The sequence below is a fragment of the Stegostoma tigrinum genome, chromosome 6 (assembly GCF_030684315.1).
Source record: "Stegostoma tigrinum isolate sSteTig4 chromosome 6, sSteTig4.hap1, whole genome shotgun sequence".
Lineage (NCBI taxonomy): Eukaryota > Metazoa > Chordata > Chondrichthyes > Orectolobiformes > Stegostomatidae > Stegostoma > Stegostoma tigrinum.
In genome coordinates this window covers 92532403-92559466 of record NC_081359.1, presented here as the reverse complement: position 1 = coordinate 92559466, position 27064 = coordinate 92532403, and the positions used below count along the sequence as shown (strand labels likewise).

At 38.3% G+C, this 27064-nt stretch overlaps 1 protein-coding gene across 1 annotated transcript; it reads left to right on the top strand.

Moving 5' to 3' along the window:
• Window positions 1-135: 135 nt before the first annotated feature.
• alg8 (ALG8 alpha-1,3-glucosyltransferase) lies at window positions 136-24928 on the top strand. The gene is made up of 13 exons (XM_048533262.2): window positions 136-370; window positions 2310-2388; window positions 4599-4792; window positions 6519-6628; window positions 7312-7379; window positions 7514-7640; window positions 8914-9017; window positions 12680-12800; window positions 13081-13220; window positions 13493-13632; window positions 16858-16955; window positions 19561-19633; window positions 20963-24928. Exons 1-13 carry the CDS (start codon window positions 282-284, stop codon window positions 21195-21197), a joined length of 1578 nt encoding a protein of 525 aa, XP_048389219.1. The 5' UTR covers window positions 136-281; the 3' UTR covers window positions 21198-24928.
• The last annotated feature ends 2136 nt before the right edge of the window (window positions 24929-27064 follow it).

The following is a 27064-nucleotide window of genomic DNA, read 5'->3' as shown; positions in this document are numbered from 1 at the left end:
TGCTATGAGACACAGAATCAGGCCAGCATTAACCCACCGCCCTTTTATTTCACTGGGATTGTCAGACAATTTATACAGCATTTAAAAGAAACTTTTAAAAATCTTGATGGAAGATTCCGTCAATGTCATTTCTGAGAAAGGAAAGAGACAGGTTGCCGTCAATTTGTTAACTACAATGAAACGGAGATTGAAAAGCTATTTCAGTTTCCCCTCGCACTCAATGAGAAGCTTCAGCTGCAGCAGTTGCTGCCTGAGTTTAAATAAAGTTGGGTGAAGCAGCAATGGCGGCGCCCAGTGAGAGGAGCTGGAGCTGGATGGTGCCGCTTGCTTTCGGTGTAACCCTGTTAAAGTGTTTGCTTATCCCTGCTTAGTAAGAGCTGCTCCAGATTAGGGGCTTAATTATGAAACTCTTTTTTTTAAAAGAAAAAATGTGTTTCCCGTTGTAAGGACGGTTCGTGGTGTGAGGAGGGGCCTAGAGGTGCAGCTGCTGCAGTTTAAAGGCGAATATTCTGCAGCTTTCTTGTTTTTTCGAACAAGCGAAGCTTTGATAAATCTCACTGAAATCAAAGGCACACGCTTTTAAGAATTATATTAGAATGTTAGAAGGATGGACGTTCGTGCAACAACAACGTCGTTGTTCAATCTGTTTGGTTTATTTTTCGAGTTCTTTTACAGCACTCCAGCTTTTAATCGTTGGGATGTTGTAAATTGGGTTAGAAATAAGTCAGTACTATGATCTTTCGCTAGGGGGGGGGGTTTTGTGGTACAGTGGTAGTGTCCATATTTCTGAGCCAGGTGACCTGTGTTCGTGTTACACCTATTCCAGAGGTAGAAAATATCTGCGGTTGTTTCCTGCATGTATGAGCATTGATTAAGATTATTTTCTTTCTTCTGTAGCTGATAGCCAGTTGTAGTCATTGCCAGTGCTGAAGAAGACCACCCAGACTAGTTATATCCAGCCAGGAAGACCTTTTTTTTGGGGGTAAACTGCAGGTCATTTGTTACCTGTCGGAGTAGCACACTACCAACTACATTTACCATTTCTCATTCTACAGAATTAGTTTTCTAACTGTCTCCTTCATCAGTTTCCTCTTAATGTCTCAATAACTTTGATTACAACAATATCGCTTCACAGTTTAACCCTTGATGCCCAAATCTCCACATTCCTTTCAAGCTTGCCTTTAGCATAAGTTTTCTCATGTGGTGCTCAGAACAGTACAGTCCTGGTGTTAGTTTGTACAACCGTAGCATGGCATCTAACTCCTATTCTCATCCTCTAGACCGAAAGGATCCTGTTTTTAATTTTTTTTATGCCTGTACATGACACTTTACTGATCTAGTTCCTAACTTTTCATCATTTAAAAATCTCTCTGATCTATCCTTTTTTTTTCGGTATAAGATAATAACCTTGTACTTACTAGTATCAAAATCCATTTACTGCAGTTTTATCCATTTACTTGCCTTTCTTAAAATGCAGAATAACATGTTTGAGGAAAGTTCCTGAGCCAATAATTTTAGAAGTTGCAATAGTTAGTAATGTTCTCACTTGATCCCTTTAAAATTCTGAACTGAAAACCATCTGATCCTGGGATTTCACATTCTTTAATGCTGTCATTTTCATAATATTTGTTGATATTAATTATGGCTAGTCACCATTCTGATTGTTTACCATTGAGCTGAAACTGAACTGGATCAGCCATATAAATACTGTGGATACAAGAGCAGATCAGAGACCAGGAATTCTGCAACAAGTAACTCCTCACTGACTGTCCACAATCAGTTAGACACAAGTGCTGAGTTTTATGGAATACTATCTATTCGCCTGGATAAATGCAGCTGCAACAACACTTGAGAAGCTTGACACCATCCAGGTCAAAGCTGTTCACTCGATTAGCAACCAACCTATCTGTCACCTTCAACATTCACTTCCTTCACTGTTGACGTACAATGGCAGCCGTGTGTACTGTCCATAAAATTTCCTGCAGAATCTCCTGAATGCTCATTTGATAGCTCCTTCCCAATCAGTGCCCTCTAGAATTTATAGTTCATGGCATTCAGGCTAATTGGGATAAGTGGGTAAAAGACTTTGAAGCGTTTGACTAGCCATGATCGCATTGAACGGCGGGAAGCTGAATGGCCTATTCTGGTTGCTATGATTCCAATTTAATTGATGTCTGTCTTCTGCAGTAGTAATGAATGTTACCTTATAACAACTGATTAGGTGTAGTTATAATTTTAGCTGTCATGTTTCGGAGGTTTACATCTATATCGATGACGTGTACAGCTGTTTTTGATTCTTTCATTTGCAGTCATTCAACAGACTTTGAAGTCCACAGAAACTGGCTGGCAATAACTCACAGTTTACCTATTTCAAAGTGGTATTATGAAGTAAGTCTTTTTGATTTATTGGTAGTATTTATTAATTTTAAATTATAAAGATGCCCTGCGTCAAATGGTAATTTGGCTATTTCTGCCATGTCCTGTTATTCGTGTTGTGGATGAGAAAGGCTATTCGGCCCATTTTATTTGATTCATGAGGAGGATCTACATTCCCATTTATCATAACATTGAATTGTTTATTTAGTGTTTACAGACATTTTCGTTCTCCAGAATTTTTTTCCATGAACTAAGTACTTTCACGTGAAAGCTGCAATCCTAAGTATGCCTGTGCCCTCTATATTACCGCTGTGATTTAACATGATGCAGTGTGCTGAATTTATCATTCCCAGCCCGTCTACTAACTTTAATCGCTTCTTTGATGGCTTCTTCCTTTGCCAGGATGAAATGCACGTTGAAATTTCTGAATGATTTCTTTGTGACTCAGCCCTGTAATGTTAACGGTCTATCTTTATCATCCCAGTAAACCATCTGCAGGTTTTATTGTCTGATTTCTGGCTGAATGATGAATCTGACCACACCACTCATGATGTAGTTAAAGCAAGGCGTATTAACATTTTACCAGTTGATTAGGTAAAGCATGGAATGTTTTAAAACCAAAACAGAAAAATAGGAGCATGAGTTGGCCATTCGGCCTTTTGAACCTACTCCACCATTCGTTATGATTACAGCTGATCAACAATAGCCTGTTCCTGCTTTCCTCCAATATTGTTTGATCTCTTTCAGCTCAAGCGATACATCCAACTCAGTCTTGAAAACGTGCCATGTTTTGGCCTAGACTGCTTTCTGTCAAATTCTGCAGGCTCATCACTCTCTTGATGAAGAAATTTCTGCTCATCTCAATCATAAATGGTTTTCCCTGTATCCTTAGATTGTGACCCCTGGTTTTGGATTTCCCCACCATCAGCAGTATTATTCCTACATCTACTCTGCTATTGCATAAATGTGGCTGGTTCTTTGGTGTTCAAGATAATAAAGTGTGAAGCTGGATGAACACAGCAGGCCAACCAGCATCTCAGGAGCACAATGATGCTGCCTGGCTGCGGTGTTCATCCAGCTTCACACTTTATTATCTTGGATTCTCCAGCATCTGCAGTTCCCATTATCTCTAATACAATCCTTGGTGTTCAAATCAGGTTTTCAATTGCAGCAGGATTAGAGAGCACAAAATGCCACTGTTAATCAATATGCTTATTAAAACAATGCATATGTCCTTGATCTTATAAAACTTCCTCCTTAAAATTCTTAATTATTAAGTAGAAAAATTTATATCAATTTAGGAAGCATCAAACTTGAGTTGGAACATAGAGGTTTCTCTACCATAAAGATGTCACTTTTGTGACTCTAATGGCAGGCGAAGTCATTACAATATAACGATCTACCTGCATTAATTTATTTTCATTTTAAATTTGAGATGTAGGAATTTAACATTGGCACCTTTGAGCAGTAAGACTTTCTAATATATTAAATGGATAATGGAAAATCCAAGTAATATAAAAAAAACCTTAAAATGGAGACTGCACAACCTTTCTTTGTCCTGATCCAGTTATCCCTTGTCCTTTAAACATCCTTCATTCGTCGTAAAGTTGGTTGACTCCCCTTGAGCAAGTGGGAAATTGTCAGGTGAATACAAACATCTTCCATTATCCTAGATTTCAAAAGTAGTGGCACATACATCAATTTTTTGTGTCATTCTACAGTAGGTTTACTCTATTCTTGACAAAAGAAAAAAGTCTGATTATATGTTTAAAAATTGCCCATGGATCCAGCATAAAACATACTTGTATTTGCCCATACATTGTTTTGGCTATTTCATAAATGAATAGTAATAAAACCTGTCTGCTTTGTTAACTCCCTGCAGAAACCTTTTACGTCAGTAATGATTTCTGATGAATCTGTGGTATGAGGTGGATGTAAAGTTGAAAAGTGGTTAAATTTAAGTGAGTGAGAGGAAGGAGCAGTGAAGCAGAAATCAATAACCAAACTCTTCAGACCCACAACTGCTTTATCATGTTATATATTTGTATATCATTTATGGTATTAGCCATTAGCAATAATAATCTACTAAAAGTTGTGTTAATAATGTACTAGTAACAAGTTAATATCTTGTAGTTGATCCAAAATGTTGAATTGTAATTACAAATTATGAAGTGAAATATAACTTATGTTTTTCCCCCTTCTCTCTATTACTCTGTACCTAGGCAACTTCACAGTGGAGTTTGGACTATCCACCATTTTTTGCATGGTTTGAATACCTACTGTCTCTCATTGCACAATATTTCGACAAGGAAATGTTGGTCATCCAGAACCTTAATTATGCCAGTGATGCAACAATCCTATTTCAGCGACTTTCAGTCATCATCATGGATATAGTATTTATTTATGGAGTGCTGGAGTATGTCTTAATATTTATGTGTTAATGTTAAACATAGTGTTCTTTATTGTTTGACAAGCATAACAAATTGAAAGATTAAACATCAGAAATTGTAAAATAGCTGAAAGGCAGCCATTCTGAGAAATGAAAGATCATTAAATGTTAAAGTATTGATTTTGAAAAATAGTATTTTCCTATCCTGAGCTGAAGTGCTAACTCTCTTTGATTTATATTTACTAGAACAATTCTGATACCAGACCCCAAATGGACATTATCTTCTATGTCTGTATTCAACTATGAAAACTGTTTCTTAAACATAGTGAATCTCAATGATGTCCTCATCGATTATCCACGTGCACTTTCTAGATCAACCCAGTAATGCTATATCCAGTGGTACTGCCCTGCCCAAGCTAAGATCATCTAACTCACCCGTATAAGATTGAGCTGTGGGGCTTTTGTGAGCAATGTATTAAACACTAAGCTATTGGAGGAATTCCACTTTAATTAGTTGTAATCAAATCATGTCAACCAGCAGGGTGACTGTTTAGTTTTCACACAAAGGTTAAGGTCAGACTCAGATAATACATTGCAACTCATTTATTGTACCTCAGTAAGGAGTGCTTTGCCTGCATTTGGCGGGTGTCTTGACAGAAAGAGCAAACAGGATAAAATTGTGGCTCCTGGTGCATGGTCAAAGTTAATGGGAAATGCACAATTCACATTGATTTCTTTGCCATAGAAATGTGGGTGAAGATAATGCATTATAAAAAAGACTAATTAGCACTCATCGTTTTAAGTGCTATTTAATAATATTCTAAGATTTTAGAATAGATTTGTAGCTTGCGTTGTGAATATTGTTCTCGGTTGATTAATAATAATCCTCCACTGCTTTGAGTTACCAGCCAGTTATTATTCTATAGAGGAAATTTGGGGGAGTGTCCAAGTATTTTTCATATTACATAGGTTTCACATATCCTGCAGTTAGCTAAAGGATGTAGTTGTTAGGAGATCGAGAACTGATCAACACTCCTCTTATGTGAGAATGGTGCATGATCATCGAGACGTAAGCAAAAAAGTAGACCAATACCATATGTTAATTGTTATGAATTCTCAGTTAAAATATATTAAGTAGTAATTAAAGTTTCTTTTAACAGCGTAGTGTTTAAACGTTTCAAAAGTCATTACATTATTGTCAGTGGAATTAACTTTGTGTTTAAAAGTACAGAATCAAAAGTGATTGTCATTTTAACGAGAAACCCAAAACCAAAGCCTTCTGTCTAGGAGAGAGGTAATGGGGACTGCAGATGCTGGAGAATCCAAGATGACAAAGTGTGGAGCTGGATGAACACGACAGGCCAAGCAGCATCTTAGGAGCACAAAAGCTGACGTTTCGTAGCATTTCTGATTGCAGCCAGAAAGTGTTTTAATTTAGTATAAAGCACATCAGCAGCTTTCAGTGGCTGATGATTAATATTGCAAGAAATTTTTAATTTAGATATGCTACATTTAGAATGTACTTTTATGATACCTTTGCAGTAGTTGCAGCAACATAATTTTCAAAGGAAAATCCCTCATTTGCAATTTGTTTTCATCAGTTTTGCTGTCTACACAGTAACTCCAATTAATGCAATTCAACCCATGACCTCGAAATGACAGGTGTGTGTGAAAGCAGTACATTATCTCCCTTTCAGGGTAGAAAAAAAGTTGTATGACCAATAAGTATATTTTTATTTGCCCTCTTTTTAAGGTGTTGTAAGTGTGTCAATAGAAGAAAGGAGTCAAAGGAAATAATGGAGAGACCAGCATTTATACTTGCAGTGCTGTTACTTTGGAACTTTGGATTATTGATTGTCGATCGTATCCTTGCATTAGAAATTACATCTTTTAAAACAACTGTTGGGTAATATTCGATAGATTGTAATGCCTTAAGTTGGCTTCATTTTCTTTGCTTCAGCAAATAATCATTGTTGTTCCCTTCTAAGTTAGTGACTATTACAGGCTTCCACTTTTATGTTTAATTTTAATCTATTATATAATAGTAGAAGCTGTGGGCAAACATTGCTGTGAAAATACCATTTTAAATTACTACTGGCAAATCTTTGGGTTGTGATGGTAATTTTTTTAAACATATGGAGGACTTTATTTGTCTTTTATTTTTCTGACAATTTTGAAATCTTTTATTGCTTGAGAAAAGCTGTGTCCAGGTGTCCATTGCTATCTTAGTTTTGAATATTCTTTTATGGTATTTTGCAGTGCTGTGTGGTGCCTAGGAATGATAGAATATTAAAACTCGCCCAGAATTCCAGATAAGTGATCAGAAATCACTTTAGAAAGTGCTACAGGATCAAAGTTTAGGGGGAGATTCACTCTTAAGTGTTGATAAAGGCCAGAGAATAGATTTCCTTTCTCAGATTTGTGTGGTATGCGATGTGAGGAGAATTGAGAAAGAATGCTGCCTTTATTTTTGTTTAATTCATGTATATGTTTTTTCTCTCAACTCTCACCCATACACACAATATGATTCCTTAACTCAAACTCAGATATTCACTTTCAATACAATGGCTTCTTATTTGGTGTCATGCTTCTTTCCATTGCAAGAATGTTTCAGGTGATTTGAGAAATTCGGAATAATTCCACAGTGCTTACTCATGCTATAGATTAATGATTGAAAAGTGAACAGATTTAGAAATAACCAAAAATCAGTCAGTAACACAATGCTTGAAATACTTGATTTTATTACAGGAAAGGCATTTGGAAAGTGCGCTACTCTTTGCAATCCTGCTGAACTTTAAGCACATTTTTCTTTATGTGGCTCCTGCCTATGGTATTTACCTACTACGTTCATACTGCTTCACTGAGAACAAGCTAGGTATTTAATTTTATTTTTAACCAATTTGAGATGTGATATAACTTTCTTTTATTCTTTAAAGCACTTGCATTCATAAGTAAAGCAGAGTACAATTACAGAGATTGGTGCTCAGGTAAGCTGAAAAGGGAGAAAAGAAAATCTAACAAGATACTGGAATAGAAATTACATTAATCAGATGTGCCCTTTATGAAATGATCACAAGATAATTACAGATGAGGAAAGGCCAAATTAAATTCATTCAGCAAACAATCCAAAACAATCCCTAAATTCCTGTATTGCAGTATCCAGTTGTTTTCACCACTTGGTGTCTTGCAAGGGCATCATGGTGATTTGGTATAACTGAGTAATTTATTATAATTTAGTAACAGAACAGTAATAGAAGTCATGTTTTTGATACAACAATGTGGATTCAAAATACAAATGTTTAGTTTCTGAAGAAATTGTGTTCCTGAGGTTTTTGTTAAGTCAGTATACTTCTTTATCCAAAGGCGTTTTGCCTTCCAGCATTTCCATTCATTTATTCCTGTGCTTCTATTTTTTTGTAAAGAAGAATTTGAACATGCTGACCAATTCAAGAAAATTGCACTGTCTGTCTTTATCTCTGTGTCTCTGAGGCAGCCAGAGTTTGCTTGATTCCAGCTCATTCTCAAAGTATAAGTTGGAACCTAGTTTAAGGAGTACAACATAGAAAATCAGCACATATACGTTTCCTCAAATATTACACTAATTCTCCCTTCAATGTTTTGAATGCCTCAACTTCAGTGGATTAAAAGTGGAGACCCTTCTAGTACGTGTATAAAAATAGCTTTCTCCTCCATCTTAATTTTAACTCCGTTACCCTTTCATGAATGTACTTGCCAATAATTTTTTTTCTGACTCAATATTAGGGTTGATAAAAATAGGCATTTGATGTTCTTTTGCTGATGTCTTGGTTTTTGTTTGTTGTGTTAAGGATTAATCATTAAACTTTTTCACTTGTTAATTTAGCTGTCTCCCATACAAATATGGTAACACATTCAAATTGACAGCCCCATTGTCTCCAATCTATGTTTAAATGAACATCTTTGTTCTACCTATTTCACATGATTTTAAGAACAAATATGTTTGGTCCCATGTAGCTTTTGAAAGTGGTCTCGATTGTGAAGATTACCTTTTGGAATTTCAATATACCTCATACTATTTATCATTGCCTAGCTTGTAATTATTGAAACATTTTCTTTCACAATATCCTAAACTAATCAATTGTCAATATTTTTTCTTGTTTATTTTTAAGGTGCTTCTGTCCAGTGGAAGAGTTTCATCTGTTCCCGTCTCTTTGCCTTGGGGTTTATAGTCTTCTCTGTTTTTGCTGTCTCTTTTGGGCCCTTCATATCCATGGTAAAGATTAGCTTAAATTAATTTAAAACACTTGATTCTGCACTTCCTATTTTACTGAATTTGAGATGTCTATTTGATGTTCTCTGACACCCGTTCTGCACATTTTATTAGTATTGTGGAGAATTATGCAGTTCTGCTTTAATTCCAGAAGACATCAGTATTAAATTTATTATCATACCTGTAATATGTTCCATGCAAATATCATCCCAAGTGTGGAATGTATATTTGATATTTTGGGGGATATCTGGAGCAATTCATAAAGGGTTGCTAAAAATATTTACAAGGATAGCATAATTTCAATGCTGTATATGGGGGCAAAATTTAGTTTGGCCTTGAAGGCTAAGCATAGGCTAAGAAACCACAGATATGTTGACGAGTGATACTAAATTGAGTATTTGGACAAACAAAAGAGAGTACAATAAGGGATTCAATTTCATGGATGAAGTTGACCAGCTACTGCATGAGGTAGGCACAAGAAATGCTTAATTTGGCACTCTACAACACTGTCTCCAAAAGCAGCAGTGCTTTTTAAACAGAAAGAGGCAGCAATCATGTTAAAGGCTGTGTGCATTATTTACAGTATTTAGGTAGAGAAATAGCAGAAGGCACCATCCTTCAAGCAACTTAGTCAGGTACTATTACCGAATAACTTTATGAAGAAGATGGATGACCCAGAATATTTGCCGTAAAGAGTTATTTGTCAAGTGCATTCAAATTTACTCCTCCAGAGATGCTGCCAGACCTGCTGAGCTTTTCCAGCAACTTTGTTTTTGTTCCTTCAAATTTACTGTTTGCCTAGTCCAACCTAATACATTGTTACACCTCCTATGTACTGTTACTTCGGGGGTGCACTCGTTTCTTCTGAAAACCACCTTCATGTTGACATCCTCCAATCACTGATGACACAATGAGCCAGAAGTGGTTGCTTCATAATAGCTTCTGAATGAGACAATGCATGATGTTGGCAACCATTGTAATGACAATACTTCCTCCCACCTATCCCCTCCTCCCACCTCAAGCCACACCCCCATTTCCTCCCTACTAACCTCATCCCGCCCCCTTGACCTGTCTGTCCTCCCTGGACTGACCTGTCTCCTCCCTACCTCCCCACCTACACTCACCTTTACTAGCTCAATCCCCACCTCTTTGACCTGTCTGTCTCCTCTCCGCCGATCTGCTCCTCTATCCGCCTCCCCCCCTCCCATTATTTCAGAACCCCCTTCCCCTCCCCCATTTCTGAAGAAGGATCTGGGCTCGAAACATCAGTCTTTCTGCTGCTTGGCCTGCTTTGTTCATCCAGCTCTACACCTTGTTATCTCTTGCTTCGGAAGTAATGGATATTAGTACTAGGATCTTTACCAGTAGAAGTTCAGCTCCCTTATAATTCGTTTTGATCCAATAGTAATCAGAGTCATACAGCACAGAAACAGACCCCTCGGTCCAACCAGTCTATGCCAAACACGTTTTCCAAAACAAAATTGGCCCCACCTTCCTGCACCTGGCCCATATCCCTCCAAACCTTTCCTATTCATGTGCTTAATCAAATGCCTTCTAAATGTTGTAATTGGACTGCATTCACCACTTCCTCAGGAAGTTCATTTCACATGCAAATGATCCTTTGTGTCAAAAAATAAAAATTGCCTGTAGTGTCTTTGCTAAATTCCTCTCCTCTCACCTTTAAAATTGTGTCCCCTAGTCCTGAAATCCACCATCTTAGGGTAAAGACAACTACCATTAACTCTATCCAAACCTGTCATTATTTTATAAACTTCCATCTGATCACCTCTCAACCTCCTATGCTCTAGTTTAAAAAATAGTCCCAGCCTATCCAGCCTCATTTTATAAATTCAAACCTTCCATACCTGGCAACATCTGGAAAATCTCTTCTGAACCCTCTCCTTACAACAGGGCAACCAGAACTGGACATAGTAGGCCAGAAGAGCCCTCACCAATGCCCCGTACAGCCTCAATGTGACTTCCTTTACTCAAAGGACTGAGAAATGAAGGCAAGTGTGCCAAACACCTTTTTAACCACCCTGTCTACATGTGATGCAAACTTCAAAGAATTATGTACCTGCCCCCATAGGGCTCTCTGTTCTACAACACTATCCAAGGCCCGACCGTTAATTGTATAAGACCTTGTTTGTTCTACCAAAATGCAGTACTTTGTATTTATCCAGATTGAACACCATCTGCCATTTTTTTACAGCCCACTAACCCATTTGATCAAGATTCCTTTGTAATCTTAGAAAACCTTGTTCTCTGTCTACAGTAAAATCAATTTTGATGTCGTCTCCAAACTTACTAACCATGCCTTGTGTATTCTCATCCAAATCCTTTATATAAATAACAAACAAAAGAAGATCCAGAACCGATCCCAGTGGAACACCACTGGTCATAAGCCTCCAGTCCAAAAAGCAACCATCCACCATTATTCTCTATCTCCTTCCTAAAGCCAATTATGTATCCAATTGTCAAGCTCACCCTTAATCCCACATGACCTAATATTACTAATTAATCTACCATGTGGAACCTTGTCAAAGATTTTACTAAAATCCAAAAAAGAAATTCTACTGCTCTGCCATTATCAATCTTTTTGGTAACTTCCTCAAAAAAACCTCAAACCAGTTTGTGAGACAATTTTCATCATACAAAACTATCTGACTATCCCTCATCAATTTTTGCCACTCTAAATCTGCAAAATTCCTATCTTTTATAATGACCTCCAACAATTTATCCACAACCAAAGTCAGACTCGCAGGTCTGTAGTTCCACAGTTCCTCCTTACAAATTTTCTTAAACAAAGGTACAACATTAGCCATCCTGCAGTCATCCGGCACCTCACCCGTAGTAATAGATGATGCAAATGTTTCTGAAAGGGGTCTCGCAATTTCTTCCCTTACTTCCCACAACATTCTGTGATACATCAGATCAGGGCCTGGAGATTTATCCACCTTTATATTCTCCAAGACCTCCCGAACGTCGTCCTCTGTAACGTGGACTGTTTTTAAAACATCAAAGTTTATTTTTCCTCATTCCTTAGACTCTAGTTCTTTCCCCATAATAAAAACTGATGTGAAATATTAGTTTAGTATCTCTCCCTTCTCCTGGAGTTCAACACAAAGATGACTTTCTTGATCCTTAAGAGGCCCTACCATCTCTGTACTTACCCTCTTGCTGTTAATGTATTTGTAGAACCACTTTGGATTATCCTTTAATCTTATCTACCAATGCTATCTCATCTCCCCTCTTTGCCTTCCTGATTTCTCTCTCAATAATGCCCCGCACTTTTTAAAAATTGATTTAAGAGATTCAATTGAATCAAGTTGTCTATATCTAAAATAAGATTTTCTTTTATTCCTGACTAGAACCTCAATACCTTTATTCATCCATTGATCCTTACCAGCCTTACCCTTCACTCTAAAAGGGACAAAATGCCCCCGAACTCTCCTCATCACACTCTCGAACACCTCCCACTTGTCAGATGTCCTTTGTGAACAGTCTACTCCAAACAACTTCTGAAAATTAAGGAATAACAATGTGTGTCCAAGTCAAGATGTGTGATTTTGAAGGCTGAATTGGAGCTTATACTTCTGAAGAAAATTTTGAACCAAAGTGCAAAATGGCCCAATTTTATTAATTGATTTTTCTTTCTTTCTCAGGGTCAGTTGTCCCAGGTGCTTGCAAGACTATTCCCCTTCAAGCGAGGTCTTTGCCATGCATATTGGGCCCCAAATTTCTGGGCCCTGTACAATGTGGTGGACAAAGTATTGTCTGTCATTGGTATGGTCTTGTTAAAGTTCTCAAATATTTAATCCATTGACGTGACCTCTGAAGACTTTTACTGAGAGTAGTAAATGACTAGAATTAAATTGTTTACCTGAATATTGAAAATTAACAATTAATCAGGAAATTATAATTTCATAGTTCTAATATTTATCAGATAAAATTTAAATATCTTGCTAGTTATGGTGCTGCTTCTGTAACTAACATATAAAATTGCTGTATCAAACAGAAATCAAAGTTCTGAATAACTGAAGATAGTTTTCATTTCCTGGTACAGACGTAAAGTTGCAACTGCTGGATCCTGCCAAGCTTTCAAAGGCATCAATGACAGGTGGCTTAGTACAGGAATTCCAGCATGCTCTCCTGCCTTCCGTGTCACCATTCACAACTTTGGTCTGTACATTGCTCTCAATAATGGTCAGTACCAGCACTTGCTTTCCAAATAATTCCCCACACAATGAAACAAGACACAATTGATATTCTTCAGTCTTCTAATTTTTTTTATGATGATGGTTCATGCAGTTAGTAAACTTGGTGCAATGGGTTTCCTAGTTTTGTATTTACTTTTCTAGTCTTAAAGCTGAAACCTCACGCAAGTTTTTCAGAATGTGCAAAGTGACAAGTGTTTAATGTTTTTTGTTTCACTTATTAACCAATGTCTTGTACTTCTCCCTTTTCTCCTTTTCAAGCCTGCTGTTCTCCAACTTTGGTTAAGACCTCGAGGACCTAGAGGGTTCCTTCAATGCCTAATCCTTTGTGCATTGGGATCATTCATGTTTGGCTGGCACGTACATGAAAAGGCCATTCTCATCGCCATTTTACCTCTGAGGTATTTAAATTAATTAGCTTAGTAGTGTTTTTTTTAAATACTAGTCTTACACTAGTGGCACACTGGTTAGCACTGCTGCCTCACAGTGCCAGGGACCCAGGTTCATTTCCAACCTCAGGTGACAGTCTTTGGAGTTTCCACTTTCTCCCCATGTCTGTGTGGGTTTCTGCCAGGCATCTATTCTCCCACAATCCAGAGATGTGCAGTTTAGGTAGATGAGCCACAAGAAATACACGATTACAGAGATGGAGTGGGTCTGGGTGGGATGGTGTTCGAGGGTCAGTGCGGACTCAGTGGGCTGAATGGCCACGGTAGGGATTCATTGATTCTTGTTCTTTTTGTAATGTTAATTAATTGTGCTTTTGTAGTGTCATGTGTAGAAATATCTCAAAGACATTTGATTAGATCTTAACATGGGCAACCAAACCAGGAATGATTTATTTTTCTTTATTTTTTCATGGCATTCCATCTCTTAACTGCCCTTGAACAGAATAGTTTCTGAAGTCATTTCAGACGGCAGTTATGAGTTAACCACTTTACTGTAAGTCTGGAGTCACATGTAGGCCAGGCCAGGAAGAGAGAGAGATTTCCTCCCTTAAAGAGTATTAATGAATTAGATAAAACAAAGAACTACAGATGTCAGAGCTGAAAAAAACAAGAACAGAAATTGCTAGAAAAGATCAGCTGGCCTTGCAGCATCTTTGGAGAGAAATCATTGTTGCTTTGAGTCGAATGACCCTTCTTCAAAATGTGAATAAGATGTGCTTTTCCAACAATTGATGATGGGTTCATGGTCACTAACTTAATATTGGGGCTAACTTTCAATTCCAGATGTATTACTTGATTTCGCTAGATTTTGCTTCTTGGCATTGAGTTGGGCCAAGAAAGTCAAATGGCAATGGGAGGAACATTGAGAGGTAAATGCTCATTGTATCTTAACTTTGGGATGACGGTGAAAAATGACATTGGTCAACCAGAGTAAGAATAATTATTTGGCAGTCGGCAGACTTAAGTGAACCATGAACAGAGAAGGCCTGGATCATCAGAAACAAAAACGTTGCAGGAAATACAGTAGATAAACAATGACTTGTGCTAAAGAGGACATGGCTGGGGCAAAGCCAAAGTATATTCCCTCAAAAAAGAAAAATAGGATCATCAAGTCCACAGCTCCGTGGATTGATTTATTGTTATGTGTACCGAAGTATAGTAAATAGCTTTGTTTATGAATATTTCAAGTAGGTCATAGTAGGCAAGGTTGTACAGATGAAATAGACTTAGAGGCATACAGGTTACATCGCGCATGGTGTGTGTTAGATGAGATCAACATTAGCAAGATCAGCGTTATTTGAGGCAAGAGAGTCCATTCATCAGTCTAATAATGGCAGGGAAGAAGCTGTTCCTGAACCTGCTTGTGCATGTGTTCAGGCTTCTGTATCTTCTGCTGGAAGGAAGAGTTTATAAGAGATCATTGCCCAGGTGCCAGGGGTCTGTTGATGTTGGCCACCGTTCCACGGCAGCAAGCTGTGTAAATAGAGTCCACGGATAGAGTCCTCTTTCTCTGGGCCTAGGGCCTAGGCCCGAAACATCAGCTTTTGTGCTCCTGAGATGCTGCTGGGCCTGCTGTGTTCATCCAGCCTCGCATTTTATTATCTTGGATTCTCCAGCATCTGCAGTCCCCATTACCACAGATGGAAGGTTGGCTTCCGTGATGGCCTGGGCTTTCTGTAGTTTCTTATGGCCCTGGGCAGTGCAGCTGCCATACCAGCTTGTTATGCACCCAAACAGTATGTTTTCAATGGTGCATCTGTAGAAGTTGGTGAGGGACCTTTTGGACATTCCATATTTCCTGAGCTGCCTGAGGAAGAAGAGGTGTTGTTGTGCCTTTGTGGCTGTCGCGTTTACGTGAGAAGCCCAGGACAGATTGTTGGTTATTGTCACTCCGAGGAACTTGACACCCTTCACCCTCTCAACCTCCGTTCCATTGATGACCAAAAGGGATAGAAATTAAATGGAAGAAAAAGTGTGTTTATGACAGATGTTAGGTCATAAATATAATTGAGAATCAAGAGAAATACAGAAAGGAATTAGTGAAAATGTCTGGCAGTTAAGTATCAAGGGAAATCCAAAAGTCTTCTTTCAGCAAGTCAGTAAGGAAAGAGTGGTATAAGGAGGAATAGGTTTGATGAGGAACCAAAAAAAACATGTACAGTTGGAGGCAAGAGTGTCAAATGAATACTAGTATCTGTCTATAAGGCAAATGCTGCCTGGGCTATGGTGACAGAGGAGGAAACTCGGTTTCTGGGTGAGTTTAAAATTGATAAGGAGGAGGTATTTCATACGCTGTTGGTACTTGATAAGGTACTGTGGCTGCGTAAGACAAGTCTGAAGGTATTGAAGGAAGTAAGTATGGAAATTATAGAGGAACTAGCAATAGTCTTTCAGTCCTCTCTGGACTTGAGAGTGATGCTGAAGGACTGGGGAATTGCACCATTATTCCTTTTAAAAAAAGGTTGCCCCAGCATTTAAGGACCACTATATTTAATTTTGGTGGCGGGGACACTTCTAGAAACAATCGTTTAATCGAATTAATAGCCGCATAGAAAAATGTGGGTTAATTTGGAAAATTCTGCATGGATTTGTTAAGGGAGTATCACGTCTAACTAACTTGCAGGAGTTTTCTAAGGAAGAGCAAAGGGTTAATGAGCGTGAGACTATTGATGTGCTGTATGTGACTTCCAAAAAGAATTCAATACAGTGTCACAAAACAGACTTTTGAGGGAAGTGATAGGTCATAGAATGAAAGAGACAGTAGATACAGAATTGGGTCGAGTGATAGAAAACAGAGAGTGAAGGTTAATGAGCATTTTTCGGGCAGGAGAAAGGTTTGTGGCAGAGTTCCCCAGCAGTTGGCATTAGGATCCTAGCTTTTCCTGATGCCCTTTAATAGTACTCAGTTGGCTCATAGGAAATGTCATAGTTCATAATACTTATTTTTCACCCTCTTCTTGCTTGCAGTTTTAAAAATTTTTCAAAAAAAAATTCCTAACGTGATTCTCGTAACGTTGGTGCTAGAAAATATTCTTCCAACAGTGACTTCCTCCCCCATCGTCATAATATACATTTGTGTTGGAGTAAATTGGTTATCAAATAAAGAAAATTTTTAAAAAACAGTCATTTTCAAAGAATCCATTTGTAAGTTGCGGTGTTTTTCTTTTAAATCCTTAGTTTGTTAGCTGTGGAAAATAGAAAAGATGCTGGAACGTATTTCATTTTAGCCACAACAGGGCACTTTTCCCTTTTCCCACTCCTCTTCACAGGACCAGGTAAGGATAAGATGATCATGTACATTTATGTTATTTTTGTGTTATGTATTGAATAAATAAATACATTTTATCCACTGTTTTCCCCTCACTTTGAGTATTATATGAAAATTCATCCTTGGTTTCAGTTTCACTGACCTTGCGACTTTGCAGAATAAACTGATAAAATGTATGATCAGAATGAAGAATGACTACTTACTGCGTGTTGATAAAGGTGTACACTAGAAGTCAATTTTACTTTACTTAGTTTTAAACTCATTCACAACGTGAGACTTTGCAACTGAAAATCTTCTAACTCTACAGCCCATCATCAGCGTCTCTTTACGGACGCACAATATTATCCAATAATTTGTCTTCACCCATTCAACCTTAATGCAGCACGGTGGCTCAGTGGTTGGCACTGCTGCCTCACAGCGCCAGGGACCCAGGTTCAATTCCACCCTCGGATGACAGTGTCTGTGTGGAGTCTGCACGTTCTCTCCTGTCTCTGTGGGCTTCCTCCAGGTGCTCTGGTTTCCTCCTACAGTCCAAAGATGTGCACGTTTGGTGGCTTGACCATGGGAAATTGCCCATAGTGTCCATGGATGTGTAAAATTAGGTGGATTAGCAATGGGAAAAGCAGGGTGTGTTGTGTTACAGTGGAGGTGAGTCTGTGTGGGATGCTCTTCAGAGGGTCAGTATGGACTTGTTGGGCTGAATGGCCTGTTTGCAGACTGTAGGGATTCTGTAATCTTAACCCAGAATGCTACTGGCTTAATTCCCCATCTATGCTGAGGTAGCTAATTTTAATTGGAGTGAAAAGAGGGTCTCCTTTGCCTTATGGAATAGGAACAGTAGTGAAGTTGCTAGCCACCCCACTTCACTTTGTTATCCGATGATTCCTGCGAGAAAATGTGTAAGCATCAATTTTGAGAGACAACTGATATTAGATTGTGTGCAATGTTCATAGCCTAGCCTCCAGGATGATATAATCCCAACATATCACAAATAAACAAAGCACAACAAATACAAATATAAACATTGAGACAACAAAGTGTGGAGCTGGATGAACACAGCAGGCCAAGCAGCATCTTAGGCGCACAAAAGCTGACGTTTCGGGCCTAGGCCCTCTGAATAAGGGTCTAGGCCCGAAACATCAGCTTTTGTGCGCCTAAGATGCTGCTTGGCCTGCTGTGTTCATCCAGCTCCGCACTTTGTTATCTCGGATTCTCCAGCATCTGCAGTTCCCATTATCTCAAATATAAACATTGACTGGTTCTTTTAGCGTTACAAAATCACTTGGCAACTATTGATTTTTGCTTTATGCTTTTGATTTTCTCCCTCTGTTTTCTCCCCTTTCCTAAAGAATGCATCCTTGTGTATTTTGGGATCACTGGATCATGTTTAGGAAAGAGAATGTTGGCTGAGATTCTTTTGTCTAATATTGACATCAGTTACTGTACCTACCCTGCTGGACTCGTTGAGAACTCCTAACTCAGCACAGCCTAGATATCAGAACTGCAAACATCTTTGATTCTGAGTTGCAGCACAACTGGTCCATCCTTTTATCATTAGTCATTAAACACACTGTTTAATAATGTTATCTTTAATTTTTTGCCTGCATAGGGACCCTCAATACATTGTCTGCTAATCTGCTTTGGTTGTTTGCATTCTAGTATGAAAAGTAAACAAAAATGCTCCTGTGCTGTTGCCTTTAGCTTGGGGAGTTTGGAATAGAGGAGTAATACTTAACTTCTTTAAACTCTTGGTCACCCACAGTATTGCATTCAGCTTTGGGGACTTCATCTCAAATTGGTCTAGGAGGGGAAACATCACAGATTTACTAGTGCGATCAGAGAGCTGAAAAGCTTAAATTTAAAGAGGACGTTCCGTAGTAACCTGATTTGTATTCCTTTAAGTTGAGAAAGTGATCTAATGAAGTGTTTTAAAATGATGGAGACGTTTGACAGGATGGATGCAAAGCAAGCTTATTTTAGCATGGGAATTCAAGATAGGGAGCACAATCTTAAAATTTCAGTGATGCCGTTTAGGCATGAAGTCTGAAAATATCTTTCAAATGGTCATGGAAGTCTAGAAAGCTGTCCCTCACAACAGCTGTGAAATCGGGGTGAGTTGAAACTGTAAAAACTAGGACCGAATTAAGATTCGAAATCAAAAACAGAAATTGCTGGAGAAACTCTGCAGTTCTGGCTGTATTTGTGGACAAAAAGCAGTGTCAAGGTTTTGGATCCTGTGACCCTTGGTCAGGACGTGTAGTAGCTAGGAACGGTGGAGATGGAGTTGACCTGTAATGGAGTGAGAGGAGAGGTGGAAATGGAGCCAGAGAGAGAAAACATCGGGCAGGAAACAGGGATGGATAGTGGTGTGCCAGGGAAGGAGGAAAGCTTCTAGGCAGGCTAATGGGCCTGCTCGTATGATTTATTATTTTCTTCTACACTGAGCCAATGCTCACTGTAAGCAATGAGCTCAAAGTTAGAGAACTTGGGGTATGATTATCTAATGTCACCTTCAAGTATAATTCCTTGTTAGCAGTGTAAGCCTAATGGATTTACTTCTGTATGAGATTCAATTCAATGCTTTTCACTTTGTACTGGTATTTTCTTTACAGAGATACCAATTAAAATCGGTCTCATGCTGCTGTTCACTGTCTATAGTTTCTCAGCTCTTCGTGCTTTGTTCAGGTAAGCTGAAATGCATATCTCCTCTTGCTGTGGAAACTGAATAGTCTCTGCTGTCGATATTCAAATACTGTAATTACGGTTTAAATGGAAAAGAAAGTCTGGAGAGAATGCTGTTTATTTAAATTATGCCCTCAATGTGGTGGCTCAGTGATTAGCAGTGTTGCCTGACAGCACCAGGGACCAGGCTTTGATTCCACCCTTGTGTGGGTGACTGTCTGTGTGCAGTTTGCATATTCTCCCCACGTCTGTGTGCGTTACCTCCAGGCACTCCGGTTTCCTCCCACAATCCAAAGATGTGCAGACTAGGTGGGTTGGCCATGCTAAATTGCCTGTAGTGTTCAGGGATGTGTAGATTGGGTGGGGTATAGGGCAGTGGGTCTGGGTGGGATGCTCTGAGGGTCAGAGTGGACTTGTTGGGCCGAAGAGCCTGTTTCCACACTGTAGGGATTCTGCGACTTCGTAAAAGATTCATTTTTATCCAGGTGGAAACCTCAGATTGTAAAGTGTCAACGTCTCACCTTTTGGGCTGTTGTACACGATAGGGTCTCTGTGCATTGGAAGAATTCAATATCAAATAGAAAAGTCATTAGAGAAATTATTAAACATCTGAAGATTTCCCCTTTATCGTTTTGTTTTGTCACTTTGTGGCTGAAGTGAGATATGTTATGTGCAAAATAATCTCATCAGTACCATTCATTTAAAAAGTTATCTTTTTTTATTACCATTTTGTTCATACCACACAACATCCTTCAGTGAAGTGTGCAGGGGAGCTGCTCCTGAGCTTTGTCACTACCATTCTTGATCCAGCTATTAGAACATATACTCAAACATCCTGGAAGATTTATCTATTTCTGCCCCAAACATTTTTAAGAGGTTACTCAGCAACACTCCTTGACTACACAACTGATTTTGAAAACTGAAAAACATCCAGGAGTGTTAGCAGAAAGTTTTTTTTTGACAGTGAGCTGCTTAAAGCAAACTTTGGTTAAAGAGGTTAATTTGAAAAAGCGCCTTCAAAGAGATGAAAGGGATGGAGAGGTTTTTGGAGAAATTCCACAGTTTTGGGTCTGGATAGCTGAAAACAATCCAATGTTGGGGAAAAAGAACATGTTTTATCATTCTATCTTACCACACATACATCTCTAAAGAGCTGTACCACTGCAACATTGTGTTTTATTTTGAACAAAGTACAATAACAATAATGCTTCAACTTGTTTCCATACAAGATTCAGATCCAGTTGAAATATTGTCAATTTCAAACGTTATGTTGAATTAAAAAGTATAAATGGGAAATCTACTAGAATCTAACTGAATTTGTTTTCCATCTAGGAAAGAGGGATCACTTATAAACCTACCAGAGTCCATCTACCTCAGCGCTCTTGTTCCTCTGCAGGTTATTTGTGAGATCATTTATCCCCTAACAGCATGGCAACAGAGATTCCCTTTTGTGCCACTGTTGCTCATCTCCGTTTACTGTTCGCTAGGAGTTACCTATTCTTGGATTAAACTGTACATTTCTATCCTAATGGAGCCAAGAACTGACAGGAAGATGAAAGCACAATAGTTGATGGATTTGCTTTTAAACTTACTCAGAAATGTGAATGCTTCGTTAACTTGGATTAAAAATATACAAATTATGGATACATTGAACGAATCACATCCCAGACAGAAACCAAGAATCATGGATGCAAGACAGGGAGCACAGACATATTCCAGTGTTGAGACCTTTACAGCTGAGACGTAGACCTTTATTTGACTACAGAATTCAAAAACATTAGTGCTGGGAATGGATATTCCCAATAATCAATATTTCAAATATTGATATATTTTCAGTACCTTTAATAATAATCGCCTGTATTGTGTCTTTGATATTTCAGGGTAATTTTGTTTACCTAGAAAATTGTTTCCTGGTCATCAAAGACTTGTCCTTTCCCTTGTATAATGACATTCTTGTCATCTCACTGTCAGTAGACAGTGTCAAATGCTTTCACATTATTTTGTCATGCAGTATTCATTCCATGATGACCATTAATGTTAAAATTATATTGGTACTGAATTGTCAAATGTAAAATTGATATCAGTTCTGGTAGAACTGCATTAAGTTTTCATTAGTTTGAGGTATACCATAACACATAGGAGCAGAGGTAGATCATACATCCCTTCCTGTCTGATGCTGCATTCAATGGGATCATTTGAGCTGATCTGATATTTCTAAACCGTACTTTCCTGTCTTTTCCATGTGCCCTTGATTCCCTGACTGATTAAAAATCTATCTCAGCTTTGAATATGCTGAAGGACCCAGTCTCAACCACTCACTATGATAAAGAATTCAACAAATACACTACCCTCTGGCAGAAGAAATTCCTCATCCTCTCTGTGTTAAATGGCCGACCCCCTTATTCTGAGATTCTATCCTCTGTTTCCACGCTCGCCCAGAAAGGGAAATGACCTTTCCGCATCTACCCTGTTAAACCTCCTTAGGAATTTTATCTATTTCAGTAAGGCCTCCTCTCACTTCTTCTTAATGCAAAGGAGTTCAAGCCCTACCTACTCAACATCTCCTCAAAAGAAATTCCTTCCACACCTGGATTCGCACTTTTTGAACTGCGTCTAATGCCAAGAAGGCCTTCCTTAGATAAGGGGCCCAAAACTGCTCACAGTATTTAGGTGAGGACTGACCAGTGCCTTATCTTGCTGAAACTATACTTCCCTGTTTTTATATTCCATTCTGTTTGAAATAAAGGCCAACATTCCATTTGCCTTTCCTGAATGAGTATGTTAATATTTGTGATTCACAGACAAACCTCAAATTCCAATGTGCTGCAGTTTTCTCCATTTAAATAATATTCACCTCCCCTATTCTTCCTATCAAATTACATAACCTTAAACTTTCCAATATATTCCATGTGCCAACTTTTCCCCATTCACCGACTTGGCCATACCTCTGCATAGATTCTTTATGTCATCCTCACCACTTGCCTTCCCATCTGTTTTTGTGTAATCTGCAAACTTGGCTGCAGTACATTCAGTTTCTTTTCCAAGTCATTAATAAATAATGGAAATAATTATGGCTCCAGCACTAATCTCTGTGGTACTCTACTTGTTACTGGTTGCCATCCTGAAAAATGCCCACTTTATCCAACTCTCTCTTCTATTAGCCAGACACCACAGGCTCTTATTATGCAGTTGTTCACTCTGCGGTATCTCATTGAACAACTTTTGGAAATCCAAATATATTACATCTACTTATTCCTCTTTATGTTACTGTTACCTCCTCAAAGAATTCCAATGTATTTGTCAGGCATGATTTCCTCTTCTTGAAGCCATGTTGACTCTGCTTGGTTATATTTCTAAATGCTCCACATTTACATCCATTATAATAGACTAACATTTTCCAGTTGACAGATATGAAGTTAACTATAGTTAACTCTTTTTGGTCCCTGTACATTTTTGAATATGGCTGTTACTTTTTGTTGGATTTAAAAACTTCCTCAGTCCTCTGACTTACAATTAATGTATTGTCATATTTTATGTTTATTTATTTAAATCTTTAACTCCCTCAGCTAACCATGTCTGTTTATCCCTTTCTTAGAATTCTTCTTTACTTTCAAACTGTGAACATTACATTCTATTGTGTTGTGCCACTGTGTGCTAATGCATCTTTTACTCATTCCTTGTAAAACATTGCCATCCAAAAGGCCTGATTGCTGGCTGGATCCATAATATGTTATTCCAGGAAAGTATCCTGAATACATCCTTTGAATTTTTCCTGATGGCTACTTCTGCCAACTTGGTTTTTTTCAAGGTGCCATATAATTAATTATTATCTTTTTTACATGCCCTTCTTTATCTACTGTCCTGCAGAACAGCTACCATTAGAGGGCCTTTGAACGACACACACCAGTGTCTCCTTCCCTTTTGTTATTTCTTACCTCCCCCCATATGAAATCTATCTCTTCCAACCCAAGGTCATTTCTTCCACTTGTACTCATTCTATCCTGTATTAACAAAGCTACCCCACCCCACTTTCCTTCCTGCCTGTTCATTTTTGAAAAGTCACGTACCCCTGAATGTTTACTTTCTAGCTTTGATCTTGTAGCCATGCTTCCATAATGCCTGTAAGATCAATCCTGAATTTGTGCGATAATTCACTTACTTTGTGAATACTACATGCATTGATTCGGAGACATTAATTCTGCCTTTACAACCATGCCCCCCACCCAGGCCACCCAACCCCCTTTTGACTTTGACTTTGTATTTGCAGCTTTTTTTTAATATCTGTACACTTCGTCCCTCATTAACCCACCCTGGATATTATTTATTACTTAGACAGTTACCCTGCAATGCTGTCATATCCTTTCTCTTTGTATGCCTAAGCATCTCCTCTCCAAAAATGTCCCCAGTAATTAGTTCAGCCCCTCTTTACAGCCCCTAGTTATTCAATTTGCCAGGGCAGTGGTGAAACCCAGTTCCATTGGAACAGTCCCCTGCTACTCCAGTATTGATACCAGTGCACTATGAACTGAAAGCCAGTCCATTCATATCAATCTTTTGAGCCATGCATTTAACTCCATCTTTATTTACCCAATGATAGTTTGTCTGTGGATTATGTAATAATCCTGAGATTATTACTTTGGAGCTTTTGTTTCTCAGTTTAGCTCCTAACTGTTGAAACTATTTCAGCAGAACCTCCATTCTAGTCCTGTCAATGTCATTGGTGGGTGGATGCTGACAACTGGACCCCTTCCTTCCCCATCAAAGTTCCTCTCCAGACTCTAGAAGCTATCCTTAACAATAATACCAAGCAACTAATACAGCCTGCAAGATTCTCACTCATGGCTGTACAGAAGAGTATCTATTCCTCTATTACGCTCTTATATGATCATGCACCAGGGTGCCATGATCAGTTGCTCATCTTTCCTGTTGTCCCCACCTTCATCCACACAACGATATTGTAATTGTTGACCAATTGTGATGAAAATAAAAACCTTGCTCTCAGCTACCATTTACAGATTTTAAATAGTAGTTTTCAGTTCAATGCCAGCCACAAACTAATTTGTAGAAACTTAATTCAAAGGATTAGATTTCCCCTGGATCTCCAAGCACTTGTACAAGTCTGCTGTTTATTGAACTTCTTTGAAAAAGATCTGATGATGTGTTAATAATTAGGTTTTTCTTGAGAACCAATAATATTTCAGTCATTAATTCAGAGATAATGGGAATTGCAGATGCTGGAGAATCCGAGATAACAAAGTGTGGAGCTGGATGAACACAGCAGGCCAAGCAGCATCTTAAGAGCACAAAAGCTGACGTTTCAGGCCTGGACCCTTCATCAGAACTAGGCCTGAAACATCAGCTTTTGTTGCTCCTAAGATGCTGCTTAGCCTGCAGCTCCATACTTTGTTATCTCAGTCATAAATTCAGTTGAGTTTATGTTTCATTTAACTTGTGAACATTGAATTGTAAATGTAACATGGAAAGGTGTTTATTTTATAAAGACAAAATCCTGTGTTAAAATGATAGAGTAACTGCAATTTTTAAAAAATTCTTAAGTGTAGAATAAATTTATTTTCTTATGTATAAAGGACTTAGCATGAACATCTGATTAACACTTGGAACTGACTTGTATCAAATCAGGAAATTCATTTTCCATCACACAAATAAAGGTGAGTGTTTGCATTTTTGAATGTGCCTGACTTCCTTTTCTCTGAGAGTATTGAAAATAGAACTGGGATGTTGTGAGAGTTTAACATTCACTAGTCAGCTAACAAAATGAAAAATGGTTGGGTGAGATTCGTGATTCTAAATTGAAACTAAAGAACTTGTCCTGAATTTACACCTCGACAGTTTATCTCTGAGTTTGGTTGTGCAACAGAATTTTTTTTACTCCATCTATTTCATTGTGTTTTCTAAAATAACTTCTCAAAATTGAATTTTTATCAGATAAATTTTCTTTTTTAAAATGCTTTTATCAGCCCTGAGCATAACTGCAGGAAGACCTATGGGGCTTTTCAGTCAACTAAGTATTTTTAAAGTGTGATCACAGTTAGAATGTACAGCTTTGATTTCCTCCAGCCAACTGTCTTCGCTTCTTTCATGTTTGATCTCTCCTCCATTATAGGGTTGTTCAAATTGCTGTTGACTGTACAGTCTTCAGTTCCGTTTACAATTCCTCCAATATTGAAGCAGCCAATGCTGGCCTATGGTAGGACCTGAATAACTTCCAAACTTGAGCTGACAGGTGACAATTCCATGTTATATTTGTACAAGAATGTGAACATCCTGTGCATGATATCACCAGTGCCAAGTCCTTAACCATATGGAGGAGCAATACTGACAAAAACTTAACTGACAAACACATAAACCATAATGATATCATGAATATGGTAAAGGATAGAGGGGAGCAGTGATCCACCTACTGTCCCAATCCACCTCTTCAATGCACACATAAGAAACATGATGGTAAGTTCATCACTGGATTGTACAGACATCAATTCAATGTCTTTACAATACTTCGTTCTGTTCTTTAGCATCCCTGCCACTGACCTCATTAATCATTCTTCCCAAGACTGGTGCATTGTGATTTCCATACATACTGTACATTAGATGCACTTAGGCAAATTACAAGTCTTACTTTAGTAGCAATGCTAACGTTAGAACCAGTATTACCCTTGCTCACTGACTTGGGGTGTTCTAAAGGAAATGGGGAGAGTATAAGCCCCATATGTTACCCTTAGGGTGACATATAAGAGCAAGAAGCTCAAAAAACTTTAAAAGTCTTGGAATATTCAGGACTTTTTAAAAATGTTTTTATCAGCCCTAAGCATAACTGCAGGTAGACCTACAGGGAAAAGCGAGGTTTTTGGCGGGTACAAAGGCAGCAAATGAACAGAGGCCCTAGGTATAGGAAGTGCAGGGGGAACTTAAAAAAGCAATTAACAGAGCAAAGAGGGGGCATGAACAATCTTAGGTGGGTGAAATTAAGAGAATTACAGGATATTCTATAAGTTTATGAAGGGGAAGAGGATAACCAGGGAAAGTGTAGGGACAAAGAGGAAAAATTACTGGGGATCTACTCAAATTTTTAATTCCTCTCTCGCCACAGGGGAGTCCACTTTACAAGAAGGATGGTAGGGATAAAGTGCGGAAGTACAGACCAGTGAGTCTCACTTCAGTGGTGGGAAAACTATTTGAAGAACAGAATTTACCTTTATTTGGAGCGGCAAGGTTTGATCAGAGATGGTCAGCATGACTTTGTTGGATGAAAGGCTTGCCTAACAAACTTGATTGAATTTTTTTTGAGGAGATGATCAGGTGTATGGATGAGGTTAATGCAGTGGATGTAGTTTATATGGATTTCAACAAAACCTTTTAACAAGGTCAAGTGATGGGAGAATGATTTTAAAAAAAGGTAAAAGCAATTAAGATCCG

Bases quoted from the DNA above. Each gene is read 5' to 3' on its own strand.
- alg8 (XM_048533262.2), top strand. From the start codon at position 282: ATGGCGGCGCCCAGTGAGAGGAGCTGGAGCTGGATGGTGCCGCTTGCT. The intron at 4,793-6,518 runs GTATGTCTTAAT...CCTCTTTTTAAG, and splicing joins TTTATTTATGGAGTGCTGGA to GTGTTGTAAGTGTGTCAATA. The intron at 16,956-19,560 runs GTAAGGATAAGA...TTTTCTTTACAG, and splicing joins ACTCCTCTTCACAGGACCAG to AGATACCAATTAAAATCGGT.